Raw genomic sequence first — 23,540 nt, forward strand, 5'->3', positions numbered from 1 at the left:
TCTGCATCTACCACACAAGTTAAGAACAGTATCAATAGGGTGATCATTTAATTTGCAAACTAACTGGAACACCTGAAAAAGAAAGGTAATGCTATTAAAATGTACACCAGTACCATAATCATGAATTGGAACTACCTTGGGCAAACCAGAATCGATTGTTACCTTACTTAGCTGTGGCTTGAGAAGTTCCTTGATTATCCCTTGAAGTTCATATCCCTTCTTTTTCATCACAAGAGGTAACCATGAAACTAAATGTATTTTATCCACTTTACTGTTAATGAATATTTTTTGGTTTGTTTCTTTGCTATTAAAAACATTCTTAAAGATGTCTCCTAAATAGATGTCTCCTGGCACAAAAGTTAAAGAGTTTCCCTATGGTCTTTAACTAGGAATGGATCTTCTAAGTTATAGGGTAAATGTGTGTTCAACTTTATTAATATAATAGTAGGTGAGCTAACCAATCACCCATATTTTCCTATAGTTAATTTTTTTCCTTTTATTTGTATAACTTACCTCTATAATCTGTTTTGACTTTGATTTATTATATGTTGTGACAATCTAATTTCTTCCCCTCAAATAGCTAATTTTCACAATTCTATATAGTGAATATCAATCCTTTCCTGTTGGTTTGGCATGCTTCCCCCCAAATAAGTTCTTACACAAGCAAAAATCTATGTCAGCCCTACTTACTGTGTTCTTTCAGGCTGCTAGTGTTGATTTATTATCTTCTATGATGACATGCTCCATCAACCCAGCACAAGGGAACACACCTATTTAGTGACCAGAAAGCTTACGCTCTTGGATTAATTCTCTCAGTCTCTCCTGGTCACAGGTTGTTACAGATAAGCATCCTTTTAATTTGTTACATCATTTTCTTTCCAAGTATTAAATGCTTAAAGGAACTTGTGAAGCACAACTTATCCTGGGGTTCCATGAAAGACAGTTAGAAAATCACACTTTCTCCAGATGAAATGCAATATACTTCTCCCTATTTGAACTCCTGCTATAGGGATATTTGCTATAATGACTTGGATAAGCCTTTTTTTTAACCTAAAATTTGCAACTGACTTGAAATCTACTCTAGTGAATGTGCACACCTGTACAGTGAAAACTATTCTCCAGGGGTCCATAGGATCAAGAGTGATAAAACCGCACCTAAACTGTTCTCTGCTTGTTCAAATTCTTTAAAGGCACTGTTCATTATCTCTATTTTCTTCCCATCTTTCTCTTGAGAATTTAACCCTTCACAGGTCCCAGAGCTTGCTTCTACCATAGACCTGGAAGTACAGCAACTTTGGCCCAGTTTAGATAGTATTTTTAATATATAATTTTGTGATTTATGTTACAGTATGAGCATCCTGCAGTATAGGAGATCATAATACAGATCTGATACTGCATAGTACCTCTGAGTCTTTCACACAGCTAATGAATTCATAAAATGTTAAATAATTAGATAATATTTTTAATGCTTTATGTTACCCAGAAATCCTTGGTGGATAAGTCAAGTGCTAGTGAGACCTGGGAAAACTGGTTGGAATTTGCACAGGCTATAAACATATTATTACTTTCTTATTTAAAATTACAGGATTCATAGACTAGATGCAACATGAAATTTGCTGCTCAGTAAGCTTTATAATGAATTTTATTAGTCAGAGTCCTCAAACTGTCACTTGATAAAGTGATTGATAAATCACATTCCAGTCTTGTCTCTGATGATACCCAAATAATCTTGGAAGTTCTGGGTTTTCCCAAACTCCTAACTATAATCTCTGGCTTACTAACGGAATGCTAAATCTCACCTAGTCTTCACGGCTTTCATTATTCTTGCAAAGCCTATGACTATTTCTTCCTAGTCCTGACAGCCATACTTGGTAAATGCTATTAACAGGGGCTGCTGTTAACGTAATAACCAAAGATACAAGCAAAATTATTTTAAATATTGGGAAAATATTTGTAGTTCACAAACTTGAGGCAAATGAAATATTATATAGCCTCCAGATCTTGAGACTAGTAAGTACTTACATACTCCTACAGGAAGACATCATACTGCGGCACACATTAAGAGGCCTTTCGAAAGGGTCAGTTAAATTTATACGAATAATTCCCCCACCAAAAGCAAACCAACAAAACGTCTGACCATTTATTATACCAAAGTAAAAATTCTCCAAGTGGATGGGGAAAATCAATATGACTAGATCCTGTGCCCTACCATCTTATCCTTTTCTTCTGAAAATAGCCTATGTGAATATATGATGGAAAGACGATATAAAAATGAACATCTAACACTGTACCTGACACACAGTATATACTCAGTCTATTTTTGCCTATTGAGTGAATTAACTACTTGGCATGTTAAGACTTTTCTTTTAAGTAACAGAAAACTCATATTTTATACACAGAGGAAAAAATTAACTCAAGAAAAATCAAACAAAACCTTCTTACCCACAGTCTGGAGCTGGACACCACCTACAATCAGGATCTGCAACAAGCCACCGTCTAAGCATAAATTCTTCATATTTTTCCATCAAGACATCATCACTAAGTATCAAGCGGATATCATGGGGATTAAACCGTTCAGTACATTCTGGGCAACTGATATTAACTCTACTTTCAGAAATTTCTATCCTTAGATATTGTCGTAAGCAATCCACACAAGATCTATGATGACAAGTCATTATCTCAGGAAATCTGTCTTTAGAATGCCGCAAAAGGCACAAGGGGCACTCTATAAAGTCTCCAACTTGTTTGCTGATGGAAGTTAGCCCATTGTCAGAGGAGGTATTTGTAGAGAAAATGGAGTTCTTATCAGTACACATTTCAGAATGTATACTCTCAATACTTGCAATTCCATCCACCCCGCCATTCAGCTCCCTTGATTTACGTTTGTTATCCTTTTTCCTCCGAAACAGAGAGCCTATTGAAATTCTTCTTTTTTTGGGTGCCTTTTTGACTGAAGGCAAGCTCACAGATGAAGCAGAAGACTGAAGATCTCGATCTGAACCCATCTGCCGATGTAAACTCATGTCTAAAATGCTCATTAGAATTGAGTCAGGGTCTGTGTTTACACACAGCCCTTCATTATATTTAAAGATAAAATCTATTTCTTGTTCTTGCATTCAGATTAAGTCATGATGTTAGAAAATCCTACTTGGTTCCTTCAGAGAATTCTTGAAAGAGTTCAATTTATAGAAGACTTATCACGGATGTTCTGAAAAACAGAAAAAAACAAAACAGCAAGATTATTTAATTGTATTCACCATGTGCATGTCTTTTTAATAAACTTACAAACTCTCTACGAAATGTCAAACAAGTATGTACTTTAATCAACGGTTTTTGGGTTTGATTTTTTTAAATAAGGCCAGTTTATGGTAGTGCTAGTGGTAAAGAATCTGCCTGCCAATGCAGGAGAGATAATGATATGCGTGTTCAAACCCTAGGTCGGGAAGATCCCCTGGAGAGGGCATGGCAACCCACGCCAGTATTTTTGCCTAGAGAATCCTATGGACAGAGGAGCCTGGCGGGCCACAGGCCATAGGGTCACAAAGAGTCAGACTTAGCATGTAGCACGTTAGCAGTGATCAGTCTACAAGAGATATAAAACCAATGCTGATATAACAAAGATATTATTTAATCTTAAGAATCTAATTTGAGTTGACCTTATTATTAAAATCTTGTATAAAACTTCTGATTTTTATCATACTCAAACCTCAATGATTCCCACTGCCTTTAGGAGTTTTTTAAAAACTGACTATAAAATGTACATGCAAATATGAAGGGCTAAGAAGAGCTTATACAACTTTGAAGAACAGTGTGTATGTGGAGAGGGAGCAGATTCTCTTACACTGGCAGAAATAATGACTCATTATAAAGTTACAGTAATGAAGAAGACAGTGTGGTACAACACAAAGATGGATATAAAGACCAATGGGGAACAAAACACAGTCCAGGAAAAAAGTCCCACTGATACACATGAATCCCTGACTTACTGTCAAAGGTGACCCTGCTGAGCATTGAGAATGGCCTTGTCAAAAACAAAACAAAAACAACATAGTACTGTTTTACTGGTTACCATCTGAGGAAAGGAACTTAAACCTATAGGTAACCCTCTGCATAAAAATCAATTCAGATGGTTAACAGATCTAAATGTGAGAAGTAAAATCATAACACTTCTAGCAGTCGGTAGAAGAGACTATTTCAATGAAAAGATTTCTTAAATGAAACATACTAAAGTACCTGCCATAAAAGACTGTTAATTGCACTACAATAAAATCACAAGATAGTATTAAGGGAGTGGGAGAAGACATTTGCCACATAAAACTAATAAAGGGCCAGTAACCGGAATATATAAAGAATATAGAAATCAAGACAAAGCAGAAAAATAGAAAACGCGCATGAGAGACGCTCACAGGCTCTTCACAAAAGAATGTGAGAAAGTGTTCAACCTCACTTGTTGTAGACATCAAAGCCATAATGAAAGACACTGCACACCTGGCAGGATGGCTAAAATTTCAAAAGACATTTCCAAATGTTAGCAAAGATGTGGACTGCTGATAGGAGTGTAAAACGGCATAACTACTTTGGAAAACTGTTCAACAGTATCTACCAAATTTGGACATACGGAAATTCTATTACTACAATATGTAACAGTATCTATTACATACTGATACTCCTAGATATGAATGCACAAGAGAAATGAATGCATACATGCATCAAAACACTCACATAACACTATTTATGGCAACACTAGTTATAACAAGCCCAAACACTGGACACAACCCATATTTCTATCAACAGTAGAATGGATAAACTGTGGTATATTCATTCCACTCTAGTATACCAGAAAGCAATGAAAATGAACAAAATACTGCTACTCATAAAACAAATATCAATCTCTCATAAAAGGATGTGCGTGTATGTGCTGTGCTTAGTTGCTCAGTTCTGCCAACCCTTTGCAACCCCATGGGCCGTAGCCCACCAGGCTCCTCGGTCCATGGGGACTCTCCAGGCAAGAATACCGGAGTGGGTTACCATGCCCTCCTCCAGGGGATCTTCCTGAACCAGGAATCAAACCGGGGTCTCCTGCATTGCAGGCAGATTCTTTACCAGCTGAGCTACCAAGGAAGCCTGTGTGTTGTATAATTCCATTTAAATAAAGTTCAAAAACAGGTAGAGTTAATCTCTAATACATGTCAGAAGTCAGAACTACAGCTACCTTTTGAGAAATGGCACATGTACAGTGGTTACAAAGGTATATTCACTTTGTGATAAATCACTGACCTACACTCATGGTTAATGCGTTTTTCTGGGTGATCTTTATATCAGAATTAAAGGTAAGAAAACCATTTCACTCAGGCAAACTTTATTCATGTCCAACAGTTTATACCTTCCCATCATCTGCTGCATATTTCCTTAATTCTGAGGGAAATACAGTGTAATGGTAGACTCAACTAAAATTTTCTGCGTATTTTCTTCTCTACAGTTATTAATTTCTCTTGCATCTCAAAATGCTTTCTGTACTCCAGGGTTCAATATACGTATCAAAGAACAGACTATCTTGGGGATCCTAAGAATTTATCACTTAAAACATTAAAACCAGTGGTCACCTGGAGAATTTTTCAAACACACTTTTATAAATTTGATACCCACATAATTTATTATCCACGTCAGAACCTAGTAAGAGTGAATGAAGGTGCTATTAAGACGCTTACTCCTTGGAAGGAAAGTTATGACCAACCTAGATAGCATATTCAAAAGCAGAGACATTACTTTGCCAACAAAGGTTCGTCTAGTCAAGGCTATGGTTTTTCCTGTGGTCATGTATGGATGTGAGAGTTGGACTGTGAAGAAGGCTGAGCGCCGCAGAATTGATGCTTTTGAACTGTGGTGTTGGAGAAGACTCTTGAGAGTCCCTTGGACTGCAAGGAGATCCAACCAGTCCATTCTGAAGGAGATCAGCCCTGGGATTTCTTTGGAAGGAATGATGCTAAAGCTGAAACTCCAGTACTTTGGCCACCTCATGAGAAGAGTTGACTCATTGGAAAAGACTCTGATGCTGGGAGGGATTGGGGGCAAGAGGAGAAGGGGACGACAGAGGATGAGATGGCTGCATAGCATCACTGACTCGATGGACGTGAGTCTGAGTGAACTCCGGGAGTTGGTGATGGACAGGGAGGCCTGGCGTGCTGCAATTCATGGGGTCGCAAAGAGTCGGACATGACTGAGCGAGTGATCTGATCTGATCTGATTAATATTTAAAATAGGATGTGTGTGTGTTAAGCTGTGTCCATCTCTTTGGGACCTCACGGACTGTAGCTCGCCAGGCTCTTCTGTCCATGGAATTCTCCAGACAAGAATAGTGGAGTGGGTGGCCATTCCCTTCTCCAGGGGATCTTCCTGATCAAACCCAGGTCTCCTGCATCATGCACAGATTCTTTACCATCTGAGCCACCAGGGAAGCCCTTAAAATAGAATAATGGGGACAAACTAGAACATATGGTGATCCCACTTAGGAGGCCTTTCCAAAACAGTGTGCAAATAAACAAATACGCCTTAAAGGAAAATTAAAAAACTTGAATACTAAAAAATTTAATATTTTTATATGGTAAAAAGTATAATAAAATAGGAAGACACGATAAATTAGTAATATATAACAATATTTTACATATAACAATGAACAACTTTCATGAGTATACAAACAGCTTTTACACATTAGTAAGAAAAAGATGCACAACTCGGTGGTAAAATGAGCAAGGATATAGGAGGAAGAGTTTGGAGAAAAAAATACAAAAATCAGGAAGACAGGAAACAGTGTTCAACACACTGGAAATGAAAATTCAAACAGCAGACACCATCTCTGTACACAACAGGCTAACAAAGGTCGAAAGGGTGGGTGAGCGTGTACTGAAAGAAGCACCTCACAAACTGTTCAGAGGAGAGCAGGCAGCACAACTCTGGGGAACCAATTTAGCTGACTCATTGGAAAAGACCCTGATGCTGGGAAAGATTAAGGGCAGGAGGAAAAGGGGACGACAGAGGATGAGATCGCTGGATGGCATCACCAACTCGATGGACATGAGTTTGGGTGAACTCCGGGAGTTGGTGATGGACAGGGAGGCCTGGCGTGCTGCAGCTAATGCGGTCGCAAAGAGTCGGACACGATTGAGCGACTGAACTGAACTGAACTCAAAATGGAACTGTTCTCTGACCAGCAATCCTACGTGTAAAATCTATCCTTCAGAAATTATAAGGACACAAGTGTGCAAAGAAAGTGTACAAGGAAACTCACTGCAGCCAGGTGACAGAAGGAAATAAAACAAGGCAAACAAACCCCATACCAAACTTGGAAATAAGTGTCCAACAGGGAACTGGTAAAAATAAAAGAATCAACCACAATTTACAGGTAATAATAAGGAATAGATCTCTCTATATAACACTGAATGAGCAATAATAACTGCAAAACAGTAGTATGTATAATATGAAACTATTTGTGGGAAAAAAAAAAACGCACCCACAGAGGTTTACAGGTACCTACAGAATTTGTGGAAAAATATTAAACCATTAATAGCAGCTACGTTGGGGAGAATAATCTTTAGTATTCACTTTCTGCCTTCTGTGTAAATTACAATTGTATCATGAGCATCTACTACTTACAGGTTAAAAAAAAACAACCCTAATTTAACCCCACAAACAACAACAAAAAAACATATTCCACTCTAGAATTAACCAATCAAATTGAGAATGTGGTCCAGAACTTGTATATTTTACAAATGTTCTCAGTAATTTAGTTGTACACACTGATCAAGAACCATTAACACTAAAAAGTCTGCTAAACTCCTGCACTTAAAAACAGAATTCTGTATGCTTGGTCTCCAAAACAAGGCTCCTTGTTTTTCATTACTTTAGGTACTAAAAATAAAAGTTCCATTAAAAAAATAGACAAGAAAAACTTCATGAAGGAACACTTCCAAACCCATTCTACGAGGCCACCATCACCCTGATACCAAAACCAGACAAAGACATCACAAAAAAAAGAAAAGTACAGGCCAGTATCACTGATGAACATAGATACAAAAATCCTCAACAAAATTCTTGCCAATAGAACCCAACAACACATTAAAAGGATCATACACCATGACCAAGTGAGGTTTATTCCAGGGATGCAAGGATTCTTCAACATATACAAATCAATCAATGTGATGTAACATATTAACAAATTGAAAGATAAAAATACGATAATCTCAATAGATGCAGAAATGTTGACAAAGTTCAGCACCCATTTCTGATAAAAACTCTTCAAAAAATGGTCACAGAAGGAACCTACCTCAACATAATAAATAAAGACCATATATGACAAACACATAGCAAACATTTTCAACAATGAAAAACTGAAAACATTTCCTCTAAGATCTAGAACAAGACAAATACCAGATTAATAGCTGTAGGATTAGCTTTTTAAAAATAATATAGTCAGAGTTATTGATAGCTAACTTATTTATCAATAACTTTCAGTAAGTTATTGACAAACTCAACATTCTAAAAACTAAGATTATGGCATCTTGTCCCATCACTTCATGGCAAATAGATGGGGAAACAATGGAAACAGTGACAGATTTTATTTACTTGGGCTCCAAAATCACTGCAGACGGTGACTGCAGCCATGAAATTAAAAGATGCTTGCTCCTTGAATGAAAAGTTATGACAAACCTAGACAGCATATAAAAACCAGAGACATTATTTTACCGACAAAGGTCTGTATAGTTAAAGCTATAGTTTTTGTAGCAGTCATGTATGGATGTGAGAGTCAGATGATAAAGAAAACTGAGCGCCAAAGAATTGATGCTTTTGAATTATGGTACTGAGGAAGACCCTGGAAAGTCCCTTGGACAGTAAGATCAAACAAGTCAATCCTAAAGGAAATCAACCCTGAATATTCATTGGAAGGACTGATGCTGAAGCTGAAGCTCCAATACCTTGGCCACCTGATGCGAAGAGCCAACTCGCTGCAAAAGATCCTAATGCAGGGAAAGATTGAAGGCAAAAGGAGAAGGGGGCAACAGAGGATGAGATGGTTAGATAGCATCACTGACTCAATGAACATGCATTTGCGCAAACTCCAGCAAACAGTGGAGTACAAGGGAGCTAGGCGTGCTGCAGTCCATAGAGTCGGACATGACTTGGCAACTGAACACCAATAAGAAATAGGAATGGTCCACAACTGGTATTTCTACCACGTATGCCAAAGCCTTGTGGACCAAAGATGTAGTGTAAGTGCTGATAACTAGGTACTGACACATCAAAAATAATCTAATTTGGCGTAATGCTGTTTTTTATACTTCATAAAAATTATGGAAGTTAAACATTTCAGGTGAAGTATCTAATCAATAATTACAATATTGTTTTAAGTGAAAATGTGTTGCAGATTTTAAATGCTCAACTTATAAACACAGGATAATGAGCAATTAGAAAGTTCAAATCCATACAAAGAGCAGCCTATGTTTGAAAAGCTGTATATATTATTCAGGATCCTGGCCAAAACTCGAAGCATTTTCAAAGAGGTAAGTGAAGTGCTCATTTGCAAAGGTGTGGGTAGGGTTAAAGGAACCAATAGTGATGGCAAAGTACTCAGAAAGCCACTGCCACCCTTTGGAAAAAAGGGGCAGGGAGGGAGCTGTCCAATGGCAGTTGGAAGAATAAACATACAGCGTCTCTCTTCTGGAGATCTCTAATATCCACCAATGCCTCACACTGGCTAAACCCAACGAGAAACCAACCAAGGAAGCCAAGGGAGGCCGTCCTTAGAGTAAGTCAGCTTTCCATGGGGCACAGAGCAAGCAAGGGGAGGATGAGGAGTGGGTCTGGAGCAGCAAATAAAAATATTCAGTCTGGATGTATAAAGAAGAGAATTTGGGAGTCAAGACCTTGTCAGACACTGCTAGTTATAAAAATCTTAGATAATGTCCATTCCTGAGTCTGTGAGCTCCACTAAAAAATCTGTGATCTCCACTTATTTCAAATAGATGTTATGACAAGAAAGTGAAACTGTAACAGGCTAAAATTTGGCCTATCCTAAATGTTAGCTGAAATGAAATATAAGACAAGTTTTATGTTTCTAGTAGTACCTAATACAACTTGTAACTTATAGTAGGTGCCTAAGACACACTGGATAAATCAATCATGATGCACGACACACATACGTGGAAGTAAGGGAACTGAGGATTTGTTCATATCTCTGCTTTTGGCTTGTTACTGCTGTATGGTTCTTTTTAAGTGATACAACCTTACTACATTCAGCTTTTTAAACTGTAAAAAGAATCTTTACCCCACAAGTGCTACAGGATAGACAAGATCATGTTAAATATCTTGACATTATACAACTTCAAGAACTACAGATTTAAAACATTCAACCAATAAACATCTCCCAACCACCAACGTTTTAGGAGCATCTACTAAGCACCCACATGCCTAAATGATTTAAGACTGATGAAACATTATTTTGCAGAAAGTAGGCTGGGCAAAAAAAAAAAAAAGGACAATAAAGAAATTATTTCCCAAGAGAAAATCCCACTCAACTCTGGAATATCTGTTTTTGCCTATTATTCAGCCAAAATTGGGTTTCTTCTATTACTTCTCACAAAAGTAAAAAAACAGAGAAAACCCAATAATTTTGTATTGATAAACACTAAAAGTATCCAGTTTCTGATTCTAATTTCTTTTACTGATGTCTGACACCCAGTTCAGCACCGCTGCTGCTGCTGCTAAGTCGCTTCAGTCGTGTCCAACTCTGTGCAACCCCATAGACAGCAGCCCACCAGGCTCCCCCGTCCCTGGGATTCTTCAGGCAAGAGTACTGGAGTGGGGTGCCATCGCCTTCTCCATCAGCACCTCTAGAACATGGTAATAAAAATAGCATGCCAGAACACTAGCACTGTTGAAGAAAATAGAAAGAGGACTAAGTATAAAGTAGTTTTTGTTTGTTTGAAGTGAGAAGGGAACAGGTACAGAGATTCCCAGCACAGTTTCTATTGATCATTAATTCTGGTCACTACTGAAACCCAAGCTATTTCATATTTAAGTGAGAGTCAAGAAAGGAGATAAAGAAGTAAGACCTTCTATTTTAGATTCTATTAAAAAACTATTTTATGTTACAAAAGCATAACAGGCCATTAAACTTCTTCAGCAATATATACTCATGTTGAGAGGTTGAGAGAAGATGATGAATAAAAGAAAAAAATTTAATGAATATTTATCTGATATTAAACATGGTTCTCACACGTTTATAAGTCACATTTCACTTTCTGTGAACTAACCACATGTTCATATTCTGCTGCTGGTATGAGGTTTTTTTATATAAAGGAACTCTACTATTATGTGTTAAATATATTAAAAAATTTAAAAAAAAACACCTGCATGGCAATTTTCCAATGTAGAAATGAAACTTTCGTGTGTGTGTGTGTTCAAATTCACATATTTTTTCTCTTTATGACTTTTGGATTCTATATTCTTGGAACAATCCTGCTCACTCCAAGATTACATTTTTAAAATGAATTTATATTTCTTTCTGGTACTTTTCTATATTTTGTTTGTTTACTGCTTACATCATGTATCCATTTCAATTTATTTTCATGTTACAACTAAGTAGAGATCAAAGTCTGATTTTTTTCTAAATGGCTAGCCAGTTTTCTCAACACCAGTTACTGAATAATTATCTCCTTTCTACCTACCTCTGACCTAATTTGATAAGCTAGTTCTTAGTGTATAAATTTCTTGCTATCTAAGTGGTAGGGACTTCCAAAATACACTCTTGAAGTAAACAACCAAACTGTTTTGTTCCAATTTTTGCTGCCATCTAGGTGGTAGGGACTTCCAAAATACTTGCTGCTATCTACGTGGTAGCGACTCCAAAATACGCTCTTGAAATAAACAACCAAACTGTTTTGTTCCAATTTTTGCTCCCACCAATTGGAAAGGTGCTTATTTCCCTGGATTCTAATCAACATTCTATATTATTTCAATAGCTTTTTCTAAGTCGTGGGGAAAAAAAGTAAGCTACTTTCATTTCTATTTCTTTGGTTACTAAACAAATCGAACATTTGTTCACACTTACAGCCCTCTTTATTTTTTCAATGAATTATCTGTTCATATGCTTTTGACCATTTTTTACACTGGAATATTAATGGTCCTCTTCAATTTTAAAACTTTCATATTTATTTCCTCTTAATATTTGCCCTTTAATTCTGTGATTTTTAAAGTAAAAAGCTTTAAAATGTTTATTTAATCACATCTACCAGTTCTTCTGTAAATTCTTTCATTACTTTATATGCTTACAAAACATTTTCTGGGGATAAAATCTATTTATTGACACATTTACCATTTGTGGTACTTTTTATTCCTTCTTGTGGATCCAAGTTTCATCTGGTGTCTTGATATTATTTCCCTCCAGCCTGAAGAACTTCCTTAAACATTTCGTCATGTTGCAGATTTCCTATCAATGAATTCTCTCAAGTTGTTTATTTGAAAAATGTCCTATTTTACCTTCATTTTCATGAGTATTCTTTTCTGAATATAGAATTTCAGGTTGATAACTTTCTCCTTTCAGAACCTAAAATTGGTCATTCCATTTTCTTCTGATCGCCAATCATTTCTGATTAAGTCACCATTCACTGATATTTTAATTCCTCTGTAGTAACGTGTGCGTTTTCTCCTTTGGCTGTATTAACATTTTCTTTCCATCTCTGATGTTCAGCAAGTTTGATCAAAATACACCTAGATGTTATTTTCTCTGTATTTATCATAGTTGGGGTTCACTGAACTTTTTCAATTTCAAGTTGATTTAATTTTTTGGCAATTATTTCTTTACATATTTTTTTTACTCTACTGTCTGTCTCTCTCTCTTCCTGCCAAGGCTCTGTTCATTTTTTGTGCTTTTAATCCATTCTTTGGATTTGCAAATTTTTATTGATCCACCTTCGAGTTCATCAACTTTTTTCTCTGCCTTCTCCAGTCTGTTGCTAAACCCATTCAGTAAAATTTTTACTTCAATTGTATTTTTCAGTTCTAGATTGTCCATTCTTCTATAGTTTCTATTTCTCTGTTGAAATTGCCCACCTATATTCAGTCATCATGATCATGCATCTCCCTTTAGGTCACTGAATATATTACAGTTGCTTTCAAGTCTGTTAATTCTGCTAATTTTAGGGCCCACTATCATTCTGGGGTCAATGGTCGTGACGTTACATCCCATTTTCCCAATTCTTCACATGTCTAGCAGTTGTCTATTACAAACTGGGTATTGTGGATATTATGTGGTAGAGAGATCTTCTCCTAAGAGTGAAAATTTTTAGTATACCCGGCAGTTACATCTCTGGCTCATAAAGTCAAACTTGTGGAGGCTTGATTTTATGTTTTAAAATGTGTCTCTGAGCACAAATGTTTTACCAAGCTCTGTTAATTTGGTGGGAATCAAATACCAAATTGTCTCTCCTGACCCGAGTACCAGCTAAAATCTTTAGCCAGCTTTTCCAGTCTAACTGTTATTATTTTCCACTGAGCTCCATGGAATCTCTCTGAATAGTTTAGGGGTCACTAGCATATTTTAGGGGAGTTTTTCATAGATTTAAGGGCTATCCGACTGTAACTCCCTCCTTTCTGGGATTTATCCACTCAATTTCCAGCCATTCTGGCAGTCCCAAACTCTATCCCTTGATACCTTGAGCCAGTAAGACCAGTTTCTGCTTGATTTTCAGCTGTCCTGTGTTGCATTCAGAAAACGAAGATCATGGCATCTGGTCCCATCACTTCATGGGAAATAGATGGGGAAACAGTGGAAACAGTGTCAGACTTTATTTTTCTGGGCTCCAAAATCACTACAGATGGTGACTGCAGCCATGAAATTAAAAGATGCTTACTCCTTGGAAGGAAAGTTATGACCAACCTAGATAGCATATTCAAAAGCAGAGACATTACTTTGCCAACAAAGGTTCGTCTGGTCAAGGCTATGGTTTTTCCTGTGGTCATGTATGGATGTGAGAGTTGGACTGTGAAGAAGGCTGAGCGCCGAAGAATTGATGCTTTTGAACTGTGGTGTTGGAGAAGACTCTTGAGAGTCCCTTGGACTGCAAGGAGATCCAACCAGTCCATTCTGAAGGAGATCAGCCCTGGGATTTCTTTGGAAGGAATGATGCTAAAGCTGAAACTCCAGTACTTTGGCCACCTCATGAGAAGAGCTGACTCACTGGAAAAGACTCTGATGCTGGGAGGAATTGGGGGCAGGAGGAGAAGGGGACGACAGAGGATGAGATGGCTGCATAGCATCACTGACTCGATGGACGTTGAGTCTGAGTGAACTCCGGGAGTTGGTGATGGACAGGAAGGCCTGGGGTGCTGCGATTCATGGGGTCGCAAAGAGTCGGACACGACTGAGCGACTGATCTGATCTGATTTGTGTTGCATGATCTTTTCCTCAAGAGGAAAGTTGTATATATTTGAGGCAGGAGAAGCATTTGGCAGTTTTCCAAAGGATACCTTTACCTAAAGATCTAAGATACAATATTCTTGAACCTGTATATGATGCTATTATAGGAAATTTTGGCTCAAGTATACAATTCATTATTCTTTATCAGCATTAATTCATTTATTCTTTCAACAAGTATGTTCAGTGTTTATCTAATGTGCCAAATACTCTTCCGGGTGGTAGACACAGAATAGTGAACAAGAGAGACAAGGCCCCTGTTCTGTGGAACTTTCATTCTAGTGCATCCACACCAAGCACTGAACAAAGACATTTCAGCCTGTGTCTTCCCCAAACAGTAATACTAGACTTTGCAAGGATATAAAGTATAATAAAGTGCTTCCCTTTTTTCATAAGCATGATTTGGAAAGAAAAGATGATTTTATATGAGCATATATGATAGTCCCATAATCTAAACATTTTAGTCCCAAAATCTAAATATTTATCAATATCTATTTAAAGTTTTCTTTCTAAAAGACTGTATATATGTGCTTTTGACAGCATTCTATTTTTCACAATGACAGTAGTTTTTTAGCATCATAAATAGCAGACAATTTAAGTTGTACAAAGAGGGATCATTAGTTATCTGACCAAATTATCTAATACAGAGAAAATTAACTTAGCTAACTGAGCATGACTTCAGAAGCCAATATTGGTGAATAAACAGTGGGGGATATCCTCTATACTTAACTAAATTTTTTGACCCTGCTCTTCCTCTAGAATTAAAAAGTTCCTAAGGCAATGGAAAAAGGAAATATTTATCTTCCATAGCATTTCCTATACAGAGTTGCAAACAATAACATATCAAATTTAACTATGCCTAGGTACAATTTAATGTAGTAGCTAACTATAAAAAACAGAATTAATCATCATAAGCCATCCTTTGATCAGACCACAACTGGAAGTAACGTACTAGTAATGATGTATCTGCATACAAGCTAATTTTGGCCCCAAGTAAATAGAGTTTTTGTACATCTGAACAAGTTCATTAAATTCTTTGGTTTTTCACATATGGTTTTCTCTTTACGGTGATACATCAGTAAAGTTCATTATAATGAAGTTTCATATTGCTCAAAAAGGTCATTTAAATGTTTAAAGTTATCTTAAGTTATGTCATTCATCTTGCTGGTGTCAAATGTGAAATGTTATATTTTCCTCTAATAAATCTATTCCCCAATATAGCCGGAAATTCAGCCATAGCAGTAATGCAGGCTCTGGGTATCATTCTTGCTGTCCAAATAATATTGAAAAGGCAAACTCTCTTATAAAAACTCTGACTTATTAAACATCTCTTTATACAGTCTGTTAAAGTAAAAATATAATAGGCAGAATAATAATTTTTGGTGAAGGATAAAGATGCTTAAAAACACAGCTTATCCATGGATAGGCTTCATAGAAATCCATGAAATCTCTAAAACTACATACTAAATTATAAATAAAGGTATATTCCACTGACAGAACTCATAGATTTCAACAGATTCTCCAAGGAGTCTAAAGTATAACAAAAGGTTAACCACTACTGCTGAGATAGTGGAGTTTAATTTGCCAGTAAAAGTTAACATCAGATTCTGTAAATTGGGTCTGCTCTCACTAATTTACATTATTAGTACTATATTCATATCTATTCTAATTATTAGCTCAGTTAGAACACACTTCTATTCCTTTAAGATAAGTTGCAGTTCCAAAGAGTTAAGTTTGGGGAAAAGTTTAAAAAAAATAAACAACCTTCATCTATAAGACAAATGTCTCAGATTCATAATGCAAGAATAAATATAAGGTATGTACATGGCCTAGAGTAACCCACATTTAAAAAACAAAATCTAACAAATAAAGGCTGTTGTACATTCAAAGGACTGCTGCTGCTGCTGCTAAGTCGCTTCAGTCTTGTCCGACCCTGTGCGACCCCATAGATGGCAACCCATCAGGCTCCCCCGTCCCTGGGATTCTCCAGGCAAGAACACTGGAGTGGGTTGCCATTTCCTTCTCCAATGCATCAAAGTGAAAAGTATAAGTGAAGTTGCTCAGTCGTGTCTGACTCTTTGAGATCCCATAGACTGCAGCCTACCAGGCTCCTCCATCCATGGGATTTTCCAGGCAAGAGTACTGGAGTGGGGTGCCATTGCCTTCTCCATTCAAAAGACAGCTGTGTATAAAGATATTACAGAGCTATTATGTCATCTTCACTTAAAATGCACTGAAAATTTTTTTAAGTTCATCAATCCTCATAAGGTAAGTCAATAACACTACCTCTATCCTAAGAACCCAGATTTCTTATCTGTATATAATATGCTCGTGTTTCTGAGGACACATTCCAGTAATTAAAAGGCTTTTAGGCTGTATTTCTTTCTAGCACCATTGCTGACTGTTTTTCACTGGCCATCAAACATTTTACTTCTTTGTGCTGTTCCATTTTAAATAGAGATGGTGTTTAAGTAGAGATAGTGTTAGCCTGTTTCATTTTCCTTCCGTTTGCAGCTAGATGCAGTCATGTGTCCAGTTCTGGCCAATGTAACGTGAGGATGATGATGCATGCCACTTCCAGAACTAGTCCCTAAATCATCCTTTCAATCATCCTTTGAGCTCTCTCCCTTTCCTCGAAAGCTGGCTGAATGTAGTGATTCCAGTGGTTGACTCCAAACAGGTCTTTGGGGAGGGCTGAGTCACAAGATGGAAGGAATTGGGATACCTGAGTCACCCACATGGTTCTTTGTGTGAGTGAAAAATTAACTTTTATAGAATTCCACCATAAGATTTGGGTTTTTTTTTGTTTCAGACACAACTATCTTACCCAAGATGAGATAAAATGAGGGAATAACTTAAGAGTAGCTTGGAAGGAAAATTCTGAAAACAAATATAGGGTAATAATAGCTTGTTTTTATTCAGAGAGTAGAGCATGGGACTTTGGAGTCACAAAGTTTGGGTTCAGGTTCAGATTCTGACACTAGCTGTGTGACACTGTGTTAAATTACTAAGACAGTTTACTACACTGTAAAATAGGAATAACAAATAACCTACAGTCCACAGAATTATTACTAGGATTAAATAAAATATGTAAAGAATCTAGCACTAGTATGACATATTAATCACCTGACAAATATTAGCCATTATAAATATTTGAGAAGATGATACAAATGTAACTAAGGCACTTACTGGATAAAGCTATTTAAAAAAAGATTATCATGCTTAAGGTTAGAAATAAAATGAAACAAACTGTTGGCTCTGAAATGGCTTATCTAATGTAATCAGAATACTTAGCCACTTGCAAGTTTGGAATACATCATTACAGAACATAAATTTTTCCAAGATGAATATAGTTTTCACCCTTATGTTTATATAGTTGTAAACCTACAATAAGTGATCTAACATTAAAAATGGAATAAGTAAATTCAAATTAACTACTTTTATACATAGGGGAGGTGGAGGAAGCTCAACAGATGATTAACATAGGCACATCGTTTCCAGCAAGTTTTTTGGAAAGTGAATACTTATCAAGACTCAAATACACTACCTTAGGCTCTACCTCTAGATAATGTCTATGATCTCCTAGAAACATAAACTAAAAGTTCAGAATAAACTATTCCCGTATGCCACAAAACCTCCCCAAAAAGACAGTTTAAACTACTGCAGAAAGAAAAGGCATTATTCATTCCATTTTCCAATAAAAAATATTTAAAACATTTTGACTAGCTCCTTCCAGGAACTATTTAGAAGGGCAAACAACACAGCAATAAGGAAAAGGATGGAAAAGCATACCGCAAAATGATGTGTGTGATGGAGTGCCCAGAGACATGAAAAAAAATTTTTTAACAGGTTAAAAAAAGACCAAGCTGTCAAAAAAAAAAACTCTTTTTGACTGGTTAAAATACTCACTGCTATACATCAACAGAAGGGAGATATTAACCTAGTTTGAGATATTAGTCAAGTTTGTGTACTTTTGAATTTCAACTTCCTTATTTGAAAGCTAAAGTGATTGGATAAGGTAATGTCTAAGGTCTCTTAGTTCTGAAAGACTGTGATTCTAATACACAAACACATACACAGCTGTAACACACACACATCATGCGTGCGTAGTCGTCCCCAACTCTTTGCAACGCTATGGACTGTAGCCCGCTGAGCCACGCGATTTCCCAGGCAAGAATACTGGAGTGGGTTGTCATTTCCTTCTCCAGGGGATCTTCCCAACCCAGGGATTGAACCCCCATCTCCACATCTCCTGCACTGGCAGGTGAATTGTTTACCACTGAGCCACCTGGGAAGCCCAATACATACATACGCTAGGGTTAAAAATGGACAATTAATAGTTTCTAAGATAATTTTTGTTTCTGTTCTTTTAAAAATATCTCCAAATTCTCTAAAGTGTTGGTATACTCTTTGGTCTTAGTAAATCCAGTGGAATGAACTGCAAACTTAATTTTACCAGTTTCATCATTAATCTAAATAATTCTTAATTTGGACAATTACAAATATTAAGTATTTGGGCTAATTTTGTCCTAACCAATTTTTCTGTAAGTTACTTTAAAAAGTATTGATAACAGCAGTATCCTGCCTCTCCAACTGTGGAAATTGATTTGTCTCTTTCTCCTAAAGAACATGAGGAGTGGGGAAAGCAAAGACCTCTGGTTAGGGTAAATCATTATGTGTGTGTTTGTGTGTGTATTTAATTTTACAACATATGCACATGATGAGGTAGAGCACAGACTGGAAGAGCTATGTGGTAGAAGTCCTAAAAACTATCCTTAAAACTTTCTTCAAATTATAAAGTAATTCTCAGAAGCAATAGTATCTCTTGGGAAAAAAGAGGCACAATAAGCAAAATGTGTCTGTTTTGCTCCAGATACACCACATTTATAGCGCTTCCCTCTAAATATGTCCCCCCAAAATAAAATCAGAACTGAAATACAAATGAAATATTAATTTTATAGGAGAAGAAAACAACTAAGGGAGTATTTTCAAAGAAAGCAGGAGAACCTAGATAAGAATTAAACAACAGGTAAACAATCATAAAGGTTTATCATTATTATGAAAGCCATTATTATGGCTTTCTCATTAAGAATTCAAAAGAAACAAAGTGGGTTTAACTATAATTATACAACCTAGTATTTAATTAGACATATTAGATATTTTAACTATAAATATTTTGCTATAGGAACATCAACAAACCCCAATTTAAAAATCAGCAATCAAGAGACAGAGGGAATCTCAAATAAGTCATGGAGATTCAAAAAATGAAAAGGCTACAAACTGGAACTATTCCACAAATACTAGTCATGCACAGGTGAATCTGCTAGATACCCACGTGAGTTCCTCAGAACAACCTCATTTGATTGTGGAACCTATACTTCTAGTGACACTAATGTTCCAATCTAATGTTAAACTTTATAAGTGAGAAAACTGTAGTCTAGAGTTACTCAGTTGAATACATCATCACTAGCCATATGAGGCTATTTAAGTTTAAATTAATTTTAAAAAATATTAAACTCCAGTTCCTCAGTTATACTAGTCACATTTCAAACGCTCTATCGCCATATATGCCCTTCCGAGGTTGTGCTAGTGGTAAAGAACTCGCCTACCAGAGACATAAGAGATGCGGGTTCAGTCCCTGGGTTGCAAAGATCCCCAGAACTCGGGCACGGCAACCCAATCCTGTATACCTTCCTGGAGAATCGCATGGACAGAGGAGCCTGGCCAGCTGCAGTCCATAGGGTCGCAGAGAGTCAGACATGACTGAAGCGACGTAGCTTGCTCGCATAGCTGTATATGGCCACTGGCTACCATACTGGACAGTGCAGATCTAGAATATTTCCATCATTGCAGAGAGTTCTATTATACAGTGCTGGTCTAGCGATTACTTGACTTATCCATACAGCTAATGTGCCAGAACAAACTCTTAGCCCTCTTTCTACTATTTTACTTCCTTGACAAGGCCTTCATTAATCACCTGGTTTCTGACTGATCACGTTGGCCTTTTGTTAAGTTCTGCTTACAAACATCCATTTGCTTCCCACAGATAAATGAATTTTAAACTTTGCATGGAATTCAAAGTCTTCCACAATCTTACCTTAGTCTCTTACCATTCTCTGACATAAAAACACACTCTAGCTAACTGGTCTACTTGTTTTTTGTTTTTTGTTTTTTTTTAATTTTATTTTATTTTTAAACTTTACATAATTGTATTAGTTTTGCCAAATATCAAAATGAATCCGCCACAGGTATACATGTGTTCCCCATCCTGAACCCTCCTCCCTCCTCCCTCCCCATACCATCCCTCTGGGTCGTCCCAGTGCACTAGCCCCAAGCATCCAGTATCGTGCATCGAACCTGGACTGGCTGGTCTACTTGTTAAATATGTTAATAAAACATAGTTTCACCTCCATGACACTTGCTATGTCTTTGTCTCTGCCTGAATACACTCCTCTGCCTTCTGTGCTCTGCTTCTCAGGCAGCACAGTGGTAAAGAAGCCCCCTGCCCCCTGCTGATGCAAAATATGCAGGTTCAATTCCTGGGTTGGGAAGATCTCCTGGGGTAGGAAATGGCAACCCAAGGGATTTTCTTGCCTGGAAAATTCCATGGGCAAAGGAGCTTGGCGGGCTACAGTCCATGGGGTCAGCAAAGAATAAGACACACCTGAGCACACACACACCCACACCGCACTGCTCTGCCTATTTAAACTCCTACCCTTTGAGGCCCAACTCTTATCTTATGTCCACAAATCATTCTAGATCAGTAATTACAGACAAACTACTAAAAATTATTTCATAGTTTTATATAGAAGTTTATAATTTTCTAAATATGTCACCTAAATATTTTACTGTCATTCTTTGTGAGAAATGTGGGGGGAAAATTAAGCAAAGTAAAGGTAATCAAGAGTGTATGTCAGAGGGGTGCTGATCACAATTTAAAAATTTTTTTTTACTTTTGGTTGTGCTGAAATTCCGTTGCTGCATTTGGGCTTTCTCTAGTTGCAGTTAAGCAGGAGCTACTCTCTAATTGCAGCATACAGGGTTCTCATTGCAGTGGCTTCTCTGGTTGTGAAGTGTGGGCTCAGGAGCTGTGGCACACAGGTTTGCCCTGAGGCACACAGGATCTTCCTGGAGCAGAGATCAAACCTGTGTCCCCTGCACTGGCAGGCAGATTCTTAACCACTGGACCACCTGGGAAGTGCCACATGACAATTTTTTTAAGGGTGATCAGAACTAACTGAGAAGATGACACTTAAATAAAGACTTGAGGGGAGTTAGCCATGAGGATGGAGAAGGCAGTGGCACCCACTCCAGTACCCTTGCCGCAAAATCCAAGGGCAGAGGAGCCTAGTGGGCTGCAGTCCATGGGGTTGCAAAGAGTCGGACTTGACTGGGCGACTTCACTTTCACTTTTCACTTTCACGCATCGGAGAAGGAAATGGCAACCCACTCCAGTGTTCTTGCCTGGAGAATCCCAGGGACGGGGGAGCCTGGTGGGAGGCCATCTATGGGGTTGCACAGAGTGAGACACAACTGAAGCGACTTAGCAGCAGCAGCCATGAGGAAATCTAGGAAAAGAGCATCCAAGGGAAAGGCAACAGCCACTGCAAAGACTTTAAGGTTGAATGTGCCTGATCTGTTCAAGGAATAGCCCAGAGGCCAGAATGAGGTCTAAGGGAAATGAGCAAGGAATATATGAGACAGGTCAGAATGTTATCAGCTCAGCTTGTGTAGGGCTTCACAGACCGCTTTAAGAACTCTAAATTTTATTTCTGAGATGGGAAAACTTAGGAGGCTTAAGGGGCTTCTAAACAAGATAGTTTAGAATCTGGATATTAGTAATTTAAAAGGATAATTCTAGTGTTAAGAATAGAATTCAGTTCAGTTTCTCAGTCAAGTCCGACTCTTTGCGACCCCATGGACTGCAGCACGCCAGGCCTCCCTGTCCATCACCAACTCCCGGAGTTTACTCAAACACATGTCCATTGAGTCGGTGATGCCATCCAACCATCTCATCCTCTGTCGTCCCCTTCTCCACATGCCTTCAATCTTTCCCAGCATCAGGGTCTTTTCAAATGAGTCAGCTCTTTGCATCAGATGGCCAAAGTATTGGAGTTTCAGCTTCAACATCAGTCCTCCCAATGAACATTCAGGACTGATTTCCTTTAGGATAGACTGATTGGATCTCCTTGCAGTCCAAGGGATTTTCAAGAGTCTTCTCCAACACCAAAGTTCAAAAGCATCAATTCTTTGGCGCTCAGCTTTCTTTATAGTCCAACTCTCACATCCATACATGACTACTGGAAAAACCAAGGCCCTGACTAGATGGACCTTTGTTGGCAAAGTAATGTCTCTGCTTTTTAATATGCTGTCTAGATTGGTCCTGCAAGGATATCCAACCAGTCCATCCTAAAGGAGACCAGTCCTGGGTGTTCACTGGACAGACTGATGCTGAGGCTGAAACTCCGATACTTTGGCCACCTCATGCGAAGAGCTGACTCATTGGAAAAGACCCTGATGGTGGGAGGGATTGGGGACAAGAGGAAAAGAGTCGGACACGACTGAGCAACTGAACTGAACTAGGTTGGTCACAACTTTTCTTCCAAGGAGTAAGCGTCTTTTAATTTCATGGCTGCAGTCACCATCTGCAGTGATTTTGGAGCTTCCCAAAATAAAATCTGCCACTGTTTCCACTGTTTCTTCATCTATTTGCCATGAAATAATGGGACCGGATGCCATGATCTTTGTTTTCTGAATGTTGAGCTTTAAGCCAAGTTTTTCACTCTCCTCTTTCACTTTCATCAAGAAGCTCTTTAGTTCTTCTTCACTTTCTGCCATAAGGGTGGTGTCATCTGCATATCTGAGGTTATTGCTATGCAGCTTGTGCATCCTTCAGCCCAGTGTTTCTCATGATGTACTCTGCATATAAGTTAAATAAGCAGGGTGACAATATACAGCCTTGACGTACTCCTTTTCCTATTTGCAACCAGTCTGTTGTTCCATGTCCAGCTCTAACTGTTGCTTCCTGACCTGCATATAGGTTTCTCAAGAGGCAGGTCAAGTGGTCTGGTAT

General features: G+C 37.8%; 1 protein-coding gene across 2 annotated transcripts in view; it reads right to left on the bottom strand.

Annotated features, from left to right (window-relative positions):
• Positions 1-23,540, bottom strand: part of RNF19A (ring finger protein 19A, RBR E3 ubiquitin protein ligase) — a 55,409-nt gene that overhangs the window by 24,762 nt on the left and 7,107 nt on the right. For both annotated transcript variants that reach the window (XM_070383048.1, XM_070383049.1), the window contains exon 2: positions 2,443-3,208. In XM_070383048.1, the coding sequence (XP_070239149.1) occupies positions 2,443-3,116 (674 nt within the window). In that variant the 5' untranslated portion in view covers positions 3,117-3,208. The remainder of the gene's footprint in view (positions 1-2,442; positions 3,209-23,540) is intronic.

The sequence above is a fragment of the Bos mutus genome, chromosome 14 (assembly GCF_027580195.1).
Source record: "Bos mutus isolate GX-2022 chromosome 14, NWIPB_WYAK_1.1, whole genome shotgun sequence".
Taxonomy (NCBI): Eukaryota; Metazoa; Chordata; class Mammalia; order Artiodactyla; family Bovidae; genus Bos; species Bos mutus.